The 21820-nt window shown below is 33.9% G+C and overlaps 1 protein-coding gene across 1 annotated transcript in view; it reads left to right on the top strand.

Annotated features, from left to right (window-relative positions):
* The first annotated feature begins 1084 nt into the window (after window positions 1–1084).
* Window positions 1085–21820, top strand: part of LOC6043175 (serine proteinase stubble) — a 55840-nt gene continuing 35104 nt past the window's right edge. Inside the window, exons 1-2 of the mRNA XM_038257069.1 lie at window positions 1085–1319; window positions 8423–9085. Of these exons, the coding sequence (XP_038112997.1) occupies window positions 8839–9085 (247 nt within the window). The 5' untranslated portion in view covers window positions 1085–1319; window positions 8423–8838. The remainder of the gene's footprint in view (window positions 1320–8422; window positions 9086–21820) is intronic.

The raw sequence follows: 21820 nt of genomic DNA, 5'->3' as shown, positions 1-21820 counted from the left end.
AAATAAATCTATTGTGAGAAAATGACAGAAATACTTGATTTTATGAAAAATAATTATCGTCTCTAAAAGTTAAAGTATCTGTTTAAAAAAGAGGGAAAAAAATATAAATCATTATTCTTTATAAAAATAATTAAACAATACAAAAAAAGGTTGTAATAATTATGTCAAACGTCCATTATATCAAATGTCCATTATGCCAAACATCCTTCTGTAAAACCCATTATGCCAAATGTTCATTATGTCAAATGGGATAAACCTTTTTTTCGTGTTGCTCGAGAAATGAGAACTTTATTTGCTGATTTGAAGGTCTCGAGAACTTCTTTCCAACTTAATTTGTCTGTCCACTACAATGCATAATCTTGGATCTACTGTACTTGAATCCTGAATTTTTGGAATCAGTTAAAAGTATGAGGCAATTGATTTATGATGCCTGAAGGGAATAAAGAATGTATCGAAAATTGAGAAATATCGAGCCTAACATCATCGACAAAAGGCAAGTAAGCTGAATAAGCAGGATGGAAGCTTATATTTTCCTCTGCATTTTTAAATTTCAGTCAAAAAATGTCCAACTTATTCACCGCACTTCCAGTACGTCACTAGAAAAACCTCCTTGGCAGTGCCGTTTCATTGTACCATGCGGTTACCATCATACTTGGCTTATTTTTTTAGTGTTGTATCTTTGTTGCCACAGCTCATTTCACTTTCAGCACCAGCAGCATCCCAACCCAGCCCAGCCCAGTCAGTGCTGCCATCATCTCTTCTTTCCCAGAGGCTGCTGCTGCTGCTGATACCACCTCTCGCGGTCCAAATTTCGTCTGTCTCAATGTGGCCTCCTGTCGCCGCCACGGCCAGCTTCCGAATCAGTCTGCCGTCAGTCGACGGTCGTTCGTCGTCCAACTCGGTTATCACATCAGCAGTCGGTCGGTCTGTTCGGGGTTACACCACTTTCCATGTAAATTTTGGCTTGCAACGAGGATTCGGGGTCGGTCCATGTAAAGTGAGTGTGTTTCATGGTCGGTTATGTAACGCTGACTGGCCGTCGTCGTGTGAGCTTTGCAGAGCTTTGTAGGAAGTAGTGGCCACACAAGAGAGAGAGGTGTGGAAGGTGGTTCGTAGTGAAATTACCTGTTGCAGTCGCTGGTGGTACCACCTCCTCCTCCTTTAAACTCTTGGGGAAGAGAGCTTTTGGGCTGGCCGAAGAAATCGTCGATCGGTAGTCGGTTATTAGTCGTGTGGACGCGTTTCGTTACGGTCCGTTCTCGACGATCTTTGATTCGGCGGAAAATTTCGCGCACGTGATCACGTGGTGGTTGTGAAGTGTAAGCGAGCTGTGTGATTGATGGGAGAAAACGAAAATAAAGCAAATTAATTAGGCAATTAAATCGAGGAAAAAGTGCCATTCTTTGCTCAAGTGATTGATACAAACAGAAAACAAAACAGCGAGGAACAAATCGGAAAACGGAAAACCAAACACAAACAAACAAAAACAAACAAAAAACAAGCGCACATTGAACTGATCGGCTCGATATAATACGGTATTATAGCATTCGAGGGGTCTCGTTTTTTGTGCAATAAAACCCCCCTCAGCGTGTGTGTTTGTGTGTGAAAGTGAAATTGAATTGAGACATCGACGTCGGCTGGCCGGCTGTCGGCTGGCCGGCTGTCCGCTGTTGTACCGAGAGTTTGGTCATTTCGGATCCCGGCCCGGCTTACGTTAATCCGTCGTACGGCGAAGACCAGTTGACGACTTTTTATCGTGGCTGGCCAGCCGTTGAACTGTGTAATACTAGCAGGGTATGAACGGGAAGGACGTTGGACGTTGGGAAGATTGCGGTGATTTGAGAGGAAATGAGGAAGAGAAACTCTAGGTGATCGGTGTAATGAATGTTTGGCGGTTTTGTGTAATAACGTGTTGAAACTGTCAACGGTGGATGAAAATGAGAGATTTAAAAATATTTCTGTTTTATAGCTTACTCAATCGGTTATGTAACTTTGAATGATGATTCTCTTCAGCTTTTATGACAAGAGACTTCAATTGAGCAAGAGACAAACCTTTTAATGATGAAAATGATATAACTTGTCGATTTAGATACTTATTATCTCCTTTACTGACTCTCGTTACATTATCTGATGAATAATTGTGTCTGTGAAGTCTGTAAATTTTCACCGAGATTCAAATAAAATGAGTTATAAATTGCAGAAATTCGTCATTTTTTGCAGCCAAGCTTAGGTGTTCCTGTTTTTGCCGAATCTTTGAATCATTTAATTTTTAGTTAAATTTGCCTTTTTTTAAATGTCTAAAATGTTTTTGTGGTGCCCGTGCTGTCACTAAGAAGTCAAAAATTAACAAATAAATTGAGTTAGCGGGAGCACGGGCGCAGCTGAACAGGTCAGCTGTGACAAAACACCGAATTTGTAAGTTGTCTTAGATTATTGTGAACTGTGAATGTGATTAATTATTTGAATAAACATTTACAGTTCTGTAGCGAGTGGAAAATATGTGTTTTATTCCGCCACTCCGCTCACGGAACCGGTGTCCGGTTCGGCATCCCCCGCGACTCAACAATGCATTTTAAAACACTTTTTTCATTAAAATGTTGAAACCATGGGTCGTAATTTCAAATTTTTATATATTTTTTTTTTTGCCCACCCCCCTTGACTTTGGTCAGAGTCGAGGGACATAAACTTCAAAAAATATTTGCAACGGCCATATTGATTATTTAACTAATTAATTATTAATTATTTTTATATTTGAGTTAATTTTTGATAATGTATGTTAATTTCATTTTAAAGATGGATCAAATTAGACGTGTTTTTAAACAAAAGCAATTCTCTGAGATTTCGGTCATTCGATTTTTTTGTATTTTTAAATCCGGCTGAAACTTTTTTGGTGTCTTCGGTATGCCCAAAGAAGCCATTTTCCATCATTAGTTTGTCCATATAATTTTCCATACAAATTTGGCAGCTGTCCATACAAAAATAATGTATGAAAATTCAAAAATCTGTATCTTTTGAAGGAATTTTTTGATCGATTTGGTGTCTTCGGCAAAATTGTAGGATGGATATGGACTAAACTGGAAAAAAATGATACACGGTAAAAAAAATTGGTGATTTTTTATTTAACTTTTTATCCCTAAAACTTGATTTACAAAAAAACACTATTTTTATTTTTTTTATTTTTTGATATGTTTTAGGGGACATAAAATACCAACTTTTCAGAAATTTCCAGGTTGTGCAAAAAATCTTTGAGCGAGTTATGAATTTTTGAATCAATACTGATTTTTGTTAAAGTGCACCGTTTTCAAGTTAAAGCCGTTTTTAGGTTTTTTTTTTTTGAAAATAGTAGCAGTTATTCATTCTTTAAAATTAGTGCCCATGTTTGCCCATTCTTGAAAATAGAAATAAAAAGAGAACTTTGAACTTTGTTGATACGACCTTTAGTTGCTGAGATATTGCCATGCAAAGAATTAAAAACAGAAAGTTGTTAAAATATGAAAAATTCGTGAAATTCTGATCTATTCGAAAAAAATATTTTCAATTTTTTAAAATCAAGGCTAACATTTCAAAAGGGCCAATTTTTCAATATTGTCGCTTATTTACCATTTCCTATCATATTGGACAAATTATTTTTTTTATTTAGGGTCCGCAGATTCTTGAATTTATCGATATTTTGCTATTTTTTGGCTTCCTCTCCGAGGAATGCCATATAAAATCACTTGAAAATTGGCCAAAAAATTGCACTTCGATTTCTCGGAAATGGCTGAACGGATTTGGACACTTCCGGTTGCATTCGATCCCTCTTAGCTTCCGATAAGTCGCTATTGAAAATCTTCCCCGTAGCCCTTTCCTGTCAAAAGATATTTACGAAAAACGATTTGCAAACCTAAAACCGAAAAACAAAAAACGATGAAAATTTTTCAAAATTGCTTCATTTTTGCATAACTAGGTAGTCTGGAATGTCCTCCATCCGTGGCTGAAACGGGACAAAAATCCATTGAAATTTGCCAAAGTTACAGCCACTTTAAGGAAACTGTTTGCATTCAGCCGCCTTCAAATCGACTAAAACGAGGCCAAAATTAACCAAAATGTCGGCATGTTGCACATTTTTGTAAAGCTCTTTCAAAACCCAATCCACTGAGATACATATCTCGACGAATTATTAAGCTTAGTCGTTAATATCTGCGCTAAACTGCTATTTTTGACGATACCAATGCATTATCACATGCTGGCGTGCGGGCGTGAAATTTTTTTGCTGCGTCATGTTTTTTCGAATTTAAAATTAACCTTCCAGGAAAATTTAAGAGAAGTAAAGTGTCTAAACCAGATTATAGATCCGTGTTTTGCCTTTTCTGGCAGTTGGTTTTAATGTCATCATCCGCGGAAAACTTTGTGAGGTGTAAGCTGGCAAAGCGAAGATCTAGAAATTTCTGCAGAAAGTGTGAAGTTTTCCGAGTGTTGGTCCAGAAGGGATTTCTACTTTCTTTTCGTATGGATATCGTTGAAGACGTCGGGAAGCTGTTCCAAGGAAATTGGAATGTTGGGTTCCAATCCCTACGAAATCTACCAAGCCGATGGATCAGAATTTTGCTTGTGAAGGAGGTTTATTATGGATCGCAAACAATATTCCCGGTGAGGACTTTCCTTTTTACTCGTTTCATCATTTATTTATTTTTTGATTAATGAGTATCGTAAAAAAAAATTATACCGCCATTTTATCCATGGTAACGATTTTATTTATCCTGGCTGACTTGTTTCTTTATCACATTGATTAATGTAACACATAAGTTTTATTTCAATTTTATTATTTCATTCCCGGTGCGAACTTTCCTTTTTACCTACACAGAAAAAAAAATCATGGTAATATTACATCTGGCGAGGGGTACATCTTTTATGTCAGAAAAAAGGTGTAATTTTACCTCTGGAAATGTATAATTTTACCACTTTTCTGATGTAATATCACTTTTTCAGTCTAAATTGAGGTAGAATTACATCATAAAAGAGGTAATATTCAACCTTCAAAAATTACAGCTTCCAAATTTACATTATTTTTTACTGTGTATGTTTTTTTTTTTAATTTTAATGCATGAGAAACATCATGAAAAAACAAATTGACATTGCTATTTCTTATCAAGTGTATCGATCTAAATAGTTTTTTAAACTTCTATGCTTTGACGATGGTTTGATTTTTTAGGTTAAAATCTAAACATGCTCAAAATGTAAATCCTTATTTAAAATTGATTTTTTGAAATTATTGATTAACCTTAAAAATTTAAGTGGTTGTTTTTTGTTGGACTTTTCCCAATGAAATCGATCTCAGAAAAATGTCACTTATATCCTTTACAAAATGTTATGTTTCTATTTTATTTATTTTTTTTTTTTTTGCTTTTTGCTTTTTTCTATCCATTTTAGCAACTCAAGAACGCAAGTTTACAAATGTATTTTCACTGCTGTAAGTTTCAACAAGATTTGAAGTTGAATTATACCTCAAGACTTCATCATTTTGTGAGAGCTTTCCTTTTTAATACAGGCAACCCATTCATTTATTCTGACACATTTACACCTCATTAAAGACAAACTACGCCCATTTCACTATATACGCGGTAGGGTGTTCCCTTGGTCGTTCGCTGTGAGTTGTGGATTGCCTGCTTCTCTAATGAAGGTTCGACTGAGGGGGCATGCTTATTAATTTCTCGTCGCTCCATACCCTCAGTGACGTGATGGGAACAAGGGCGTCTATGCAAAGTGTCCCTACACCCGCTACAAATTTCCGGTGCTTGGGGAGGGAAGCGAGAAACCATTTTGATCTATGCGCCGGTATTTGTAGCATTAAAATTCGTGCAAAAAAACTTATGCACGTGGGTGTACAGATTACGGAGTAAAAGATGATCGAATTGTTCACCTAGCGCTCACATGTGTTCCAGGCAGGGTTACCAGGTCAAAATTTGAAAAATCTGGCAAAGTATCTATTAAAAATCTGGAAAAATCTGGCAGACGAATATCTAACAAATTTGAATGGGTAAGGGGAGGGAAGATATAAATTAATCCAAAAGTTTGTAGAGATCAGATGATTCAAAACAGATTTTATGGCCACAAAAAAGTTGAATTTGCATTTTATTTAAGAAAAACATTATATTTTCAATTATATTCGTTCATTTTAATCAATAAAAAATGTTCAAAGTGGGCATAAAGTGAAAAATCTGGCAAAATCTGTCAATATCTGGCACAGAGAAGGGTGAATCTTTATTCTGGCAGACACTTGAAAAATCTGGCATTCCCAGATTTATCTGGCAACCTGGCAACCCTGGTATAAAGTGTCATGGTACCCAGAAAATTAAGCTTTATCATTGTGAACAATAATATTAGTAATTTAGTTGAATTTTAGAAATCAATCAACGAATCGTTTATATATATTCAATGTATATTATACATGTACATTCTCAATACATAAATTTGTGTATGAACCGAGAAGAGGAAGCCCCCATTCACCTAGGTGGATTAAGTAACGTTTTTATTGTAGCATACATTAAATCATACCCTCAACATTTTGTGAATGTATTTTCTTATAAATTTTAAAAGTAAAGCTTGGAATCATATCAATTATGTTTTAACATTTTGCCGATCTGAGCCGAGTGAAAAAAGCTAGAAATACAATTTGTAATGGCTTAAATGGGTTTAATAATTAACAAAATACTGCGATTTAAAAAATAATCTGTTTGAACCTGTTTCTAACTGTGATTAGTTGATTTTTGTTGTTTAAATAAAAAAAAATATGAATTTTATTCGCAAAATGTTTTTTGAATCAATACTCTGCCTATTAAACAAAACAACAAATCATTCGCTCTATTACTATTTAAGGATGATATAAGAAATTTTATTTTCTTCTAGAAAGTTGCTAAGCTTGTCAAGCAATTATGTCCAAGACATCAACATTTTATCTCGCAATCTACGCCCTCATCTGAGCTTACTTAAAAAAAAGGTTTTTTTTTTTGCAAAATCGTGTTTTCCTGTCATTTTTGAACGACGAAAAAGCCTACTTTTCTGTACTAAAAATAACAGAATTGAATAGCAGCACTTTTCAAAAAAGTGCACTAAAATGGATGCTGAATTGTTGAACTTTTTAGCACTTAACTTAAACGATTAATTGACAAAATATACAAACATTGAACTTATAATTTCACTTAAAGGGAGTTTTACGGAATTGCATAAAATTTATTATGAAAATCGTTGCAAAACTTATTTTTTTCAGCAAATGTCGTATTTATCCTATTTTGCAACTTGTTGCATAAACTACAATTTTGAACGTGTAAATTCATAATTAAGTTAAAAATTTTTTTTTTGGGGCTGTTTAAAAGTTCTAAAAAACAAACATTTTTTTATTTTTTGAGAATTCAATTTGGACCTAAGCGTCAAAAGTTACAGCCATTTTAAGGTAAAAAAAAGATGCTACAATTTAAATATCTCGGAAAAGCGCTGGACTAATTTTAAGTGCCAAGATGCATTTGAAAAGGAAGATCTAGTCCAAAGAGTATTCTCTCTGTCCTAAAAACACAAAAAAAATCTCAGGGGTGTTTTTTTAACTCGAGATATCTTCTTTGAAAATGTTAAATTTTCATGGAAAAAGTGTATGGGACAACCTAACGAAATTCGAAAATTGTCCAATTATATTGTTTTTCCTGTTGAATATGAATCTGCCCCAAATCTGCCCTCAGAATTAAGCCAAACGGAAAATACAAAATCAAACGACTTTTTTTTTAAATCGTCACTTGTGTGCTATCTTGTGACACACCCTACCTTTTTACAGCAGACTTGTCACAAGATATCACACAAGCGACGATATATGAAGGATGATTTCAAGTCCTCAAACTTCAAACGAGCACCTTTCATATGGAATTGCTGTAAAAAAATAATAATGCTGTAGAAATAAATGTTCAAAGTTTACGTCCCTCAAGGGCGAAGAGGGTATACAATTTAAATAAAAAGGCTGTGGTCTAAGGTTTTACAAAATTTGCAAAAACATTTTTTTACAAAGTATTGTTATTTTTTTCAAAGGAAAAATTGTGAACAAGTTTGAAAAAAAAGTTATTCAGCTTGCGTCCTCTATATGCCACCGAAATAATAAAATCCAACCTGAAATCTCAAACGACAACAATATTTCCCACACGCAAAAAACAGTCATTAAATAACCAAATCACAAAACTCGCACTTTCCTCGATTCAAGGCCATGACCCAAATCCCCTCGTAACCGCGTTGACATAATTTCGCTAATTGCCAAAAACCATTTCGTTCACTTCCCCCTCGCGTCGCCAAAAAGCGACGCAAATATCAACATAACCGCCGCACTCGACACGCCAAAACCGTCAACCTTGATCGGTGTCACGTTGCGTTGCGTTACGCTAAACGTTTCATGCATCATCGATTCCAGTTGTGCAGGTCTCCCGGCTGTCTGTGCTAATTACAATAGCAAACACAAAGCCAAAACATAACACAGAAGCTGTGCGGTTGTTGGACAGGCCTCTGTTACGTTCACCCTGTGAAGAGCGGAGAGTGACCAAAGTGATAGTGAGAGTGATTACGCGATCGTCGTCGTCGTCGTCGTCGTAGAACCGGTTCCAGGCCCCGAAAACCTGAAGGTTGTAACTTGCGTGTTGAACAAGCGAACAAGGAAGACGTGAAGAAAGAAGACTTACCAGCTGATGCGTTGTAGGGAATCTCCGAGCAGATCAAGTTGTCAATCTTCGTCCAAGATCTTTGGGAACTGTGCGTGCTGTGGACAGGTCAGGAAATTAGTGTCAAAATCTTGATCTGAAGAAGCGTGGAGTCCGTTGGTCCGAAGAAGTTATGCCACCTCCTGTGGGCCGTTTGGCCGCCTCCAGCAACCATTACGCGGTGTTAGTGCTAAGTCTGGTGACAGTGAGCGCAATAGTGATCCCGGTAGTGGACGGTGGGGAAGAAGTGGCCCGATCTGTGGATGCCGGGGGAAGCTTTAACCGGTACTACAACGATGTCGTCCAGCGGGATGATCTGCGGAGCACCATCAGCCGGCAGCTGCCGAAGCAGGGCAAGTTTTTCGAGGAGTTTGACCGGAGTGAGTATACACATTTTGAGATCGAAATGCTGTCACCGTGTAGATAAGGGATAGGTTTCATGGTCTAGCGAACAGCTGAAGAGTGGAGAAAATAATTGGAATGATGCATGGCATGATGACGACGTAAAAAATCCATGCTGGAATTTTTCTGATTTTATTTCAGTGATATTTCCGACAGAGAAGCATGTAAAAAACTTGCAGTTGGTATTAATTATTGGAAATAATTTGTATAGTTATATTTCAATTCACATTGTTCTATTTACTATTACAAGTGAACTATTCTAAGGTTAACAAAAAAAAATCCGAAAATCCGGTACGGAATTTCTAATAATGTTGTGTCTTTGGCTGGAGGATATCGTAAACCTAGTGCGTCCATCCCGGGAATTCCCGGAACAAAATTCTCGGGATTTTTCCAAAACCGGGAATTCACGCATCCCGGGTTTTTTTTTTAAATATTTTGTCCCGGAAAATCCCGAAATTCAAAAAAAAAATTGGTCTATAAATTCAGATTAGGTTGAGGAAATAGATGAACAGTTAAATACATAGTAATCGATACGAATTTTAAAGTATTGAAATTTGTGTCTGGCAAATATAAGCATTAATTAAGCTTATTAGGGAAAATTCAGTTTACAGATCCGATTAGAAAATATCATCGATTTAATTTTATTTATTTTAAAAAAGACTTTAAAATTCATCAAAAAAAAAATTATTTTTCATCTAACACCGGCATTTGGAACAAATCAAGACAATAGTAACGAGTTAAGATATCTGTTTAGGCCAAATGTTTTGATTTTTTTTTATTGATTTCGGTTAAAACAGAAACAGAACAAGCAATTATTACACCGATTTCCAAAATTATTGCTCTAAAATCTATTGCTCTAAAATCTCCTGTACCTATTCAGACTGTAGTCCCGATTTCTCCCAGTTGGCGGTAGTAACTTAAAGATAATTTGTAAAATATGTTATATATAAAACATGAAATTCTGAACTTATCAAAAATTTTACATTGATAACTTATTGGTTTTTGTTTCTTGTTATTTATAGATAATTTCAAAGATTTTTTTAAGCTTTTGTAATCACGTAAAATAATTAAAAAAATATATTAATAAGAAACTTATATAATTGTAATCACATTGCAATAAAAATTGTGATTTATTTGAAATCCAAACCACAACAATGAACAAAAATAAATCAACTTTTAATGTATTTTAAGCCATCTAAATATGCTGTCTTTGTTTAGATTGAAGTGTAGATTATCAACACTTACTAGTATTTAGGTCATTCTTTGATTTCAAGCTTGAAAAATATAACAAATATAATGACTACATAGATTTTAAGACTGTTTCAAAAAATTTCCGGGATCCCGGGAATTCCCGGGATTCAAGAAATATTTTTCCCGTTTCCCGAGAAATTCAAAACCCGGGAAAGTTGGACACCCTACATAAACCAAAATAACACCCCATAGAATGAGAGTTTTAATAAAATAACTTACTTGGCCTTATGGGTAGATCGTTCTTCAAAATATAATTGTTGTAACAGATTTGTAAAGAATGTTAATCCGATTTGATTTTCAAGAGATATTTCAATTTTAACATAACCTTAATCAGGCATATTTTTAAGTGACATACTTGGTCCCAAAGGATTAAGGTCACTTAAAGTACGCATAAAAATGAATGACTTCAAAGTGAAACATCTTTTGAAAACCCTGAGGGGTATACAAACTTTAAAAAGGAAAACAAAAAATTCACTACAAATCTGTTTTATTGAGATCGACCCACCAATAATGCAAGGTCATATTAAAATCCGTACAAAAATTCAAAAACTTTGAAAAAATTTAAATGTTATTTTCACCTAAAGATAATTTATACTTAAACAGATTCTGATTCAGGCCAGTAAAACACATTTTTTTTAGCATAAATCTCAGAAAAGATATCTCGAATTTAATATAATTTGCAAACACATTGTTTGCTTAACTGCACCATTTTCAAGTAAAAGACATTTTTATGTGATTTTTTAAATGCATACATTTTTCGATTTAAATATACTTTGGGAAGGAAAAACACCCCTGCGAAAATCTTTTTTTTTATAAAAGCTGAGGAAATTTGCTTCAATTTACAAATACAATATTTAAAACCAAAATTCAATTTTTAGAAAATATTTTTGCAGGGGTAATCCTTCATCGAAATTTTATTCAAATAAAAAAAAACAAAAAATTGCGAAAATGTAGAGAATTACAACTTGATATGGAAACTTAAGAGGCAGTATTTGTAAATATTGCTCGGTTTGTTCTAGAGGTCGTATCGAGGTGCTCCGATTTGGATGAAACTTTCAGCGTTTGTTTATCTATACATGAGATGAACTCATACCAAATATGAGCCCTCTACGATAAAGGGAAGTGGGGTAAAACGGGCTTTGAAGTTTGAGGTCCAAAAAACCTAAAAAATCTTAAAATTGCTCGCATTTCCGTAAAACTTCATCAATTCCAACTCTCTTAGATGCATTCGAAAGGTCTTTTGAAGCACTTCAAAATGTGCTATAAACATCCAGGATTGGTTCGACTTTTTCTCTTAGCTTTTGCAAATTACTGTCAAAAATGGTTTTTTTAAAACCTTAATATCTTTTTGCAACAGTCTTCAACACCCATACTCCCATAGGTCAAAAGATAGGTAATTTCATGGACTATAAGCCTACGGTGTTAACTTTTTGGCCAATCGCAGTTTTTCTCATAGTTTTTCGTTTTTTCTAGAACAAACATTTTACAACGTTAGTTTTTGCCCTGTAGGCCGCCATAGCGGCACTTTTTGGTCTCAATTTTGTCATATTCGGAATCCTCGGACAATTTCACGTAAGTTATTAGTATTGGAGTTGTAAATTTGATTTAAAAAATAATTCAATAAAACATTTGTGAAAAAAGAAATAGATCTTATTTACCCTGTGATCAATACGTCAAATGCTGTATCAAGTAGGCGAAAACCTGTTTTACCTTTAATCCAACAAATTGTAAAAAAAATATTTTAATTCGTTCTAAATGGCAATTTTTCCAATCAAATTTACAACTCCTATACTCCTAACTTACGTGAAATTGTCCGAGGATTCCGAATATGACAAAATTGAGACGAAAAAGTGCCGCTATGGCGGCCTACAGGGCAAAAACTAACGTTGTAAAATGTTTGTTCTAGAAAAATTTAAAAACTATGAGAAAAACTGCGATTGGCCAAAAAGTTAACACCGTAGGCTTATAGTCCATGTAATTACCTATCTTTTGACCTATGGGAGTATGGGTGTTGGAGGCTGTTGCAAAAAGATATTAAGGTTTTAAAAAAATCCATTTTTGACAGAAATTTGCAAAAGCTAAGAGAAAAAGTCCAACCAATCCTGGATGTCTATGGCACATTTTGAAGTGTTTCAAAGACCTTCCGAATGCATCTAAGAGAGTTGGAATTGATGAAGTTTTACGGAAATGCGAGCAATTTTAAGATTTTTTAGGTTTTTTGGACCTCAAACTTCAAAGCCCGTTTTACCCCACTTCCCTTTGTCGTAGAGGGCTCATATTTGGCATGAGTTCATCTCATGTATAGACAAGCAAACGCTGAAAGTTTCATCTAAATCGGAGCACCTCGATACGACCTGTTACACATTGGTGAAAAACTCGCTCTTAAAAAAAACCCGCCAACTATTTCATATAATTTTTATATGGAAATTTAACAGCATTCTATAGTGTAAAAGTTTCTAGTTATATCCACTTATCGAAAAAATTATGTGTGCAGAATTTGCCAGCCTAACGAAAAAAGGCAAAACATTGAAGATCAATACAAATTTTCTTAAAAAAATTATATCTCTTCTATCAGAATTCAGAAAAAAGAGCTGTTATTGATTATTACCAAAAACCTGAATTTCCATGGATAAAAAACCATTTTGGTTTATTTCAATCCGTAAAGGCCTTTATGGCCTGAATATTTAAAAAAAAATGGCTTGGCTTATGTTGAGAAAATGGTACACACAAAAAATGATGGTAATATTCATTAGAAAGTGGTGACAGATTTCGTGTGAAAAAAAAACAGTAATTTTACCCCAGAAAATGATGAAATTTCATCAGGTTCACATTTTTCCACAATTTTCATGTAATATAACTCAAAAAAAGAGGTAATATTCAACCTACCAAATTTTCAACATTCCAAAATTCAACTTTTTTTTACAAATTACATACAACATTTTTTTTTTTAATGTTGTATGAAGAACCTAACCTTTTGCTTAAAATTTTGAAAATTAAACCTGAGTATCACATTGAATTTTATTCTCCATATTTCAATTCCTCATGCAAGGTATTAAAAACTATTTTGCGGAAGTTAAGTTATGAAATTTTCTCATCTCCAAATCAATCCAACATTATACCAAATAACACGATTTTTCTTATATATTTCGTAGAGATAAAACAAATTCGAAAGGATTCCATTTATTGACAATGATAATCGAATTAATATTGCCGATCGAACATTGAGTAATAATTCGAAAAAACGTTGCAAGGTATTATCTCAGCAATTTAAGATCAGATAAATAAAGTTATTAAAAAAATGGTAGATAATTTTCTTAGCCTTCAGAACATATTATTCCAGGGATTTACAAGGAGCACGAGGAGCGACATTTTTTTTAATTGAAAAAGGATTTTTATTTTTCAAAAAATACCTGAAAGTGGGAGTTTTAACAGAAATTCATTGGACTTTTTCAAAATTTCACAATAGTAATCTTCAATTGGAAATGCATTTTAAATCCGAAAATTTCTATGATTTCAAAAATAATTGCATGGTCCAACACAATCCACCCGTCAATAATTATTCGTCAAATGTTGTCATTTTATATCCACTAAAAATATTTTTAATTCAAATATTAAGAAATTTATGGTGTTAAGCACTATATCAAATAATATATTTCGGACGAAAGTTAGAACCTCGTTTAACCCGAACTCTTACAAACGTCCTATTCGGACGAAGGTCTTTTATTGATTGATCGGGTGTTGTATGCGTTGCGATCAGCCTACAAGCCAATCGAAGTTGCAGAGTGTGCAATAGAAGATAACACAGATAAAGAAGTACGATCGTGTCTTTTTAATCGGCGTCTCTGCTTCCTACAGTGTAGGGGAAATTTGGGGCGAATGGGTCGCCACAAATTAAAACTGAAGGAGGTTAATTTAGTCTAATTTGAATTTTTATGTTGAAATGTTGATTATAAATTAATCGATAATCATTTTCTAAGAACAGAATATCAAATATTTTTGAAACATTCTTGTATGGACAGCTCTATAATTTTTCATCGAAATTTAAAAACTACAAAATGAAATATCGAGACAAATTTTGCAAAAGGTTAGAGAACTGCAAGTTAGAAGTATTTTTGCTCTAAAAATGAGGCACTCAGAAATAAAAAATGTAAACAAAATTTTGAGCAACCCCGTATTGATATGTTTGGATTTGAAATAAATTTCTGTAAGGAAATACAAATTGTAATAAAGTGTTTTGAATTCGAAGTTTCCTTTTTTTGTTTAGGTTGTTGCATTATTTTGCCCTCCTTACAAACAACCTAAAAAGACGGTTCATCTTATACACGGCAACTGCTAAAATGTTTTGTGTAATATTAAAACTATACTTGCAATTCGCTTCAGTTGACTAAAAATTTTGAAATATTTCAAAAACTCCTGAAAAATTCTGGGATTCTTCCTTAACCTGATGCACAGTTTATACTAACAGGCTATCGTAACCAATAAAACAACAAATTACAAATTGCAAATTAAATTGTACGAAAATTTTTAAATGAATGTGTTGGTTTTCTTGTTGAAACCCTTTTTGTTTGTGATTATTTTACTACAGTTATATAATTTGGCCATCCATCGATGAATTATTATTATTCAGTGGTCTCATTCGGTCGTATGCTTTAGAAAAAAAAACAATAAAATTACTGAAATTGTTTTTTTATGTAAATGAAATTTATTTTCAAATTAAATATTGTAACAATTACACAGATTTCATAACTAAATTCCAAATTGCACCCAATTGCGTTCTGCATCTACGCAATCGTCCTCTTTCCAAACGGCACACTTACAGTAAAGTTTCCGATTACGAAAGCGCACTTCTTGACGCTCCACCGGTACCCGACAATAGTAGCAGTGATTCATGCCCACAGGAGGGGACCAAAGCCCAAAACTGACTCACCGGTCCTTACTAAAATCGCATCGTTTGTACCGTGCAGCAACAGTTATGCAACTTCTGGGGTGTTTTACCGGCTGTTCGAAATGACCAAGTTCTCCTTGAAAGCCGACCAAAATCGAAGCAAATTACCCAAGACGGTGGGGTACGCGTGTCCGGGATCTGGACTAGACAGCTCGAGAGAGTCTGCTCGCAATGATGTAACGCGCGATGAACAAGAAGACAGCCCGACGCACCTTCTCCGACGCAGGCCGAGTAGTGTGTCTTGTGTAATTAGGTAAACGCCTTTTTATGGATGACTCTATTGGCAGTTGGAGAGCAGTCAGTCACAGCGCTAATTTGGGCGTCTCCGAGCGACGTTTACCGCTAAGTAGCCATCAACGCGGTTGAGAATTGTTGGTCGTAATTTCCGTGGCTCTGTTATAATTCGAGTACCTTTCCAGTGGAAAACTCTGAAGGTGGTTGGATAGGAATGAACACAGAAAACGCCAACAAATATGCAACAAGCCAAGCTCTGTCACCATCTAGATAGTGCATTCGAGTAGCTTTTTGTTAGTTTTGTTTTAACGCTTGATAATTTTATTTAAATTTAAATTATATCTCTATTATTCTTATTAAAAACTTATTTTCGAACAAAGATATAAAAATATATATGTTTGTGAATATTAACACCTAAACTCCACTCCATCACTTTTGACAGCTTGAAAATTTGAAAGGTTTTTGAACCTGTCCGAAGGGGATGTTCAATTTTTTTAAAATGGTATCAGACGTTTCTTACCATGGTGTCTAAATCCAATTAATTTATGACCTTATTTATATGTTCTCAGTACACTTTATAAACGTAAGGGTTATTTCTTAGCAGGAATTCAAAAATCAATTTTCTACTAAATTCACTAAAAAAACACTCTTTGCGCATTCTTTAAAAATCTCAGAAAATCTTAGTAATCTTACCAAAATCTTCACTATTTTTTCAAAGACACACAGAAAAACCAAGTAAATTGTATCTTTTCTTTATTTTAGTAGCCGTCTAGACACAATTCGGCTTTTACATTCGCCAGACATCGCCCGACAGTCCAGTCGTAACGTCTTGCCAATTCATCATTTCGGTCAGTTGTGACGGTTTTTTTTTGTAGTTTCTTGGTTTGTTCAGGTAGATCAGGAATCCAAAAAGAAGACTACGCCTCAAACGAAAGCGAAAGCTCTCAAGCCAATCGTAAGAGACGCCATCTCGGGCTGTGTGTGTCAGTGGACCAGTCTCGACAAATTTGGAAGTGTAAAAAGAAAAAAATGCTCGGAAGTGGTACAACTTTGTGTTGAGGCGACTTTGCGTGGAGACTGGCCGCTGGCTTATTATGCAATTTTTGGCGGTGCGTTGTTTTTGGGGGGAGACCAGTAAAACCAGACGACTGGTTCACTGGAGCAAATGCATTTTGATGGTGGGTCACGTAATGGCGAGCGGCAGTTTCTTTCGCTTTATTCAACAAAAAATATTTCTCGGTTTAGTGTGCCAAGCGTAATAAATGTCATCGCAGACCTTTGATTTATTGTTACATCCAAACAATGCTTTTCGTACATTTGAAGAACGTTTAGATGAAAACTAAAAAGATCTCAAACATTATTTCGAAGATTATTTTAAAATGTAAACAAATCGTGGTGTCTGTGTGCTTGTGTCCATGAAAAAAAAAACAATAATTTTGCGTAAGGGCAACGTATCAGCACTGCGACTATATCTTTCTGTGGCGATTTATAGGAGCTCAAAATTAAAGAAATTTCTTGAAATTGTTTATAAAAAAATATATTTTAAACAAGCCTTACCCAACAAACTTCGTTCTGCCTTTTTTCGTTTGTTGACGTTTTTATCATTTTTGCTTATTCAGCCTCCTGTGATCAAAATTTGATTTTACGTAACTTTTCCCATACAATCTACAGATTTTCTGGAATCGGTTCCAGAGTGGCCAAAGTTGTAACTTTTTGGCGTAAGAACCTTCCTTGGACTTATACGAACCCAACGCAACAAAGAGCACCTCGATCCGACGCTCCGTATTGAACTGATTCGCGTTCGAACAAAACCGTCGAAATTTTTTATATATATATATATATATATATATAAGAAGATAAATATTGTCATCAATTAACACCAATTCACAGATTTGATGGTACAAGTTGGCTCGCTAAATATTCAGCTAAATATTATACCCAAAGTCTATTTCATTGTTTTAAGGTCACTGTAAAAAAAATAAACAAAGTTTGTGTCATCCTCTTCCAAATTAACTCATCATCATGGTTCAGATAATGTAAAATGTGGAATTTTTTGCGATCCATTTAACCATGTTCCGAGTCGGAATTGAAAAAAAAGCTCAGTTCTTCTCAAAATGTTTAGTTTTTGGATTTTGATTTTAAGTGTTTTGATAAGTTTAAGAGAATTAAAAAGGCGCAGAGTTAGCTAGTTAGTAAATAAGTTAGATTTTTGTAAAATCTGGTACTAGAGTTATCAAGTTTTTGAAAATATATAAAAATTATTTTAATAACTATTTCAAAATTCAATTAGGCCTTTCCAACTGTTTTTCAATGTTTATGAACTTTTCCGCCAAAAAAAATGCCATATTGAATTTCAAAGCAATGTTATTCTTGGTGATATTTAGGGGCGCATCCATAAACCACGTGGACACTTTTTTGAAAATTAATATATGTTTTAACAATGAAGTTTTTTTTTTGCAAAAAAGCATTAAAAAAATATTGAAAATTATTTTAAAGAAAAAACAAAGACAAATTTCGAAATTTCCAAAAAAGATGTAACGCAAAATAAATCATTATTGTTGTGCCACCGTAAAAAAAAATCAAAAAATCAATAAATATTTTTTTAAATAAAATTTTATTTAAAAAAAATTAATTCAAAATGCATGAGTAAGCGTAATACAATCTATTCAGAATACATTCCAGACTCGATCATCCAAAGCCCTTTTCGAAATTTCTCTTCGGATAATCGAATCAAAAAAATATCCTTTCATTGTCTTTATCTTATTGTCCAGGTTAACTATGGTCCCTAATCTACTCTAAAGCGATTTAAAGTATTTAAATTCAAGATGGTGAAAATAATGGCGGTGATGAAATATTGTAATTTAATACGCAATCAAATTTACAAATAGCATAGCATAGCATAGCATAGCATAACGGGTCTGCACCACGCTGTAGGGGGTGCCACAATGGTCAATTCAATATTTTTAGACAATTTGATTGCTGCCCGGTACAACCAAGAATATCTAAGAACGTAAATTTCCACACTGTGCTCCAAGGCTACGCCCATACAGTCCCGTGGGGATTTGGGAGGGGATGTTTTTGTTGTTCACTAGTGGCAAAAGTGCAGGGAACCCATGCGACTTTTAAAAGTGAACGGAATATTTTTTGGGAGGTTTGGAATGGGGGTTAGGGGAATTACATCGGGCCGATGAAAATGGTTGAATTCGTAATGTATTAAATGTATTGGAAGTTTGTAAGTGTAAGTGTGAGTCTGTAGTGTATTATCTAATAAGCATATAGTTTTGTAATAATAATAAATAATAATAAATAATGAATATCATAAATAAAATAAATATAATAAATATAATAAATATAATAAATATAATAAATATAATAAATATAATAAATTTAATAAATTTAATAAATTTAATAAATATAATAAATATAATAAATATAATAAATATAATAAATAAAATAAATATAATAAGTATAGTAAATATAATCAAGATGATTCCAGGAAGCTGTAAAAGCATATTATTTTGTAATGATAATTTATATAATCATGATGATTCCAGGAAGCTGTAAAATTTGCTATTATTTAAAATACAAAATCATTTTCCCTTGCTTTTTTAGTAAGTGTCGTTAATTTATGAAATTTGATCGTTTATGGTATGAGGAAATGATAAGAAAAAGGAATAAGATAAGGAATAATTTGAACATTTAAATAAATCATATGGTGAATTGATAATAAACATATCGACAGTAAATTTTAAAATAATTCCTGGAAGCTGTAAAAAATAGCAATAATTTAAAAACAAATGCTCCAGATGCTGCTTATTTAAAATATCGTTATTTTATGCAATTTCAATATATATTATATGGGAAAATGGTATGATAAAGGATTAGGAACAGGACAAGGAAACAATAAAAATTAATCATAAAGTGCATAGATAAATACATATCAGCAGTTAATTTAAAGATGATTCCAGGAAGCTGTGAAAATATAAATAATTCAAAAGGTAATGCTCCAGATGGACATGCATGATTGGAACACGAATAGAGCACAAAAGAACACAAATAAAATTCAACTTTCCTCCACTGCTGCTTGCACTAGAATCGCCACGCGAAGCCTGCTTGCACAAATATAACAGTGAAATAATGATCATTCAATAAATTACCCAACACCTTTGTTTTGTATTTACACAAACCAATAGACCCCTAAATAAGCATGCAAACAAGTTACGACACAAACAAATACATAACCAAGAAATAATAAATTTTAACAAATATAAGTAATCCAAAACTATGGCAGCCCTGCATCTTCAAATCTTACAGTAGAGGCCTGCAAACATTAACCCAGCACTCAGACACTCACTGAGTGGGTCTTCTGTCAAAGGGAACTCACCTCTCTTACACCCTTACCAAAAATCATGATTTTTTGAGTTCCAAATCCCACTTTTCATACGAATTTTTCAGTTCAACCCATATAACCATTTTTATGGTTGTAGTACCTGAACTCAAAAAATCGTATGAAAAGTGGGATTTGGATCTCAAAAAATCATGATTTTTGGTAAGGATGTACGTCAATCGAAACTTGGGCTCTCTGCAACATGGCCTGTTACAAGGAATAAACTCACCCCAGTCGAAAAACTCTTTGAAGTAGCACGGAAATACAAGTGGCCGCTTGCCTCGGATAACTTCCGCCGGCCGCTGAGTAGCCGGTGGGACCAACTCTTTCAATCAGCTTGTCATCGGCAAACCAAAACCTGAAATTAGGTGGCAACGACACTCACGTTTTCCTCCAGCACACTAACACCAAAGCAGCTGAAAAGCGCACTACTACATGCTTAGAAACCCGGCGGAGGGCGTAGCTCGAGCTTGCTGACGTCAACAAAACAACGTTTTAAATTTTTAATAAAACACACTTTTCCGGTGAAAAATTGAGTGAACACGATGGAGTTCGTAAAAACACTGCACAGACGAGGCGATAGAAACACTTTTCACGCACAAAACTACCGTTTTACACTATAGAATTGTAATTCAAATTCGCGACTCATACGCAATCAAATTTACAAATCTGACTAAATTGGGGTCGCAGAACTCAAATTTGATGTTAAAAGTAACAAAATAAAATAACACGTAAATTTTGTTTTGTCTTGATTCGATTTTCTGAAGTCCCATACACCTTCGGATAATCGAGTCTGAACTGTAGTTTACAATTGATTTTGCAGGTTTTTTTTTTTCTATTACAAATTTCATTTTTCATTTTTAGTCAATAATTATTAAAAGCCTGAATACTCTATGAAATCGGACGATTTCGACCCTTTTTATTTTTTGTTTTTTATTTGGCTCAAAACTTGTTGGAGCCAGCTATTTTGAGTCATTGGTTCACCCATAATAGTCTCAATACAATTTTGGCAGCTGTCCATACAAAAATGGTACGTAAATATTCGAAATTCTGCAACTTTTCAAGAAATTTTGTGATTGATTTTGGTGTCTTCGACAAAGTTGTAGGTATTGTTGATGAATATCCAGAAAAAAATGGTGTACGGAAAAAAACACTTGCTGATTTTTTTATTAACTTTTTTATTACAATAACTCAATTTCCCAAAAATGTATTTAATGATTTTCGAGATTTTTTTACATGTTTTAGGGGAACAAAACCCGCAACTCTTGAGTCATAGAGAAGCATGGTCAAAAAGTTCAAAAGTTAAAGATATTAGAATATTTACGTACTATTTTTGTATGGACAGCTGTCAAAATTGTGTGGAGACTTTTATGGGTGAACCAATGACTAAAAATAGCATCTTTGGTCATAGGAAAGGCCCCAACAAATTTTGAACCTAATAAAAAAATACAAATAAAATCTATTTCCGGTTTTATTAGAGAACTGCTCTAAAGTCAATAAATAAAATTTTCAATGATGTTGTGCTAAAACGCTCAACCAAACCACAAAAAAACGTTTCATTCATATTTTTTATTTTGCGAAAAAAAAATTAACCTGTCAAAGTTACCCCGTTTTACGGAATGTTCAAAACAGAAAAAAATATTAGCTATTTAGAAGGTTATTTTGCAATAGTTCCCTTCTTTGTCCAATTCGTTCTCCTAAGTACTAGTGAACTCTCTCCCCATTTCGAACAAATCAACTGTTGAAAGGTAGTCAATTTCTCAGCTCAGGATAACAACTGCACCAATGTAATTGTTGAAGCAACCTAATAAAATAAAATGAAATGAAAACAGAAAAATATGTTTTTTTATTTAACTAAATACTTTTTTTCGTTTTTTTTTCTTTTAAACTTTTGAA

This window comes from Culex quinquefasciatus, chromosome 2 (assembly GCF_015732765.1).
Source record: "Culex quinquefasciatus strain JHB chromosome 2, VPISU_Cqui_1.0_pri_paternal, whole genome shotgun sequence".
NCBI lineage: Eukaryota > Metazoa > Arthropoda > Insecta > Diptera > Culicidae > Culex > Culex quinquefasciatus.
Note: the sequence above shows the minus strand (reverse complement) of the source record. Positions and strands in the feature narration are given on the sequence as shown.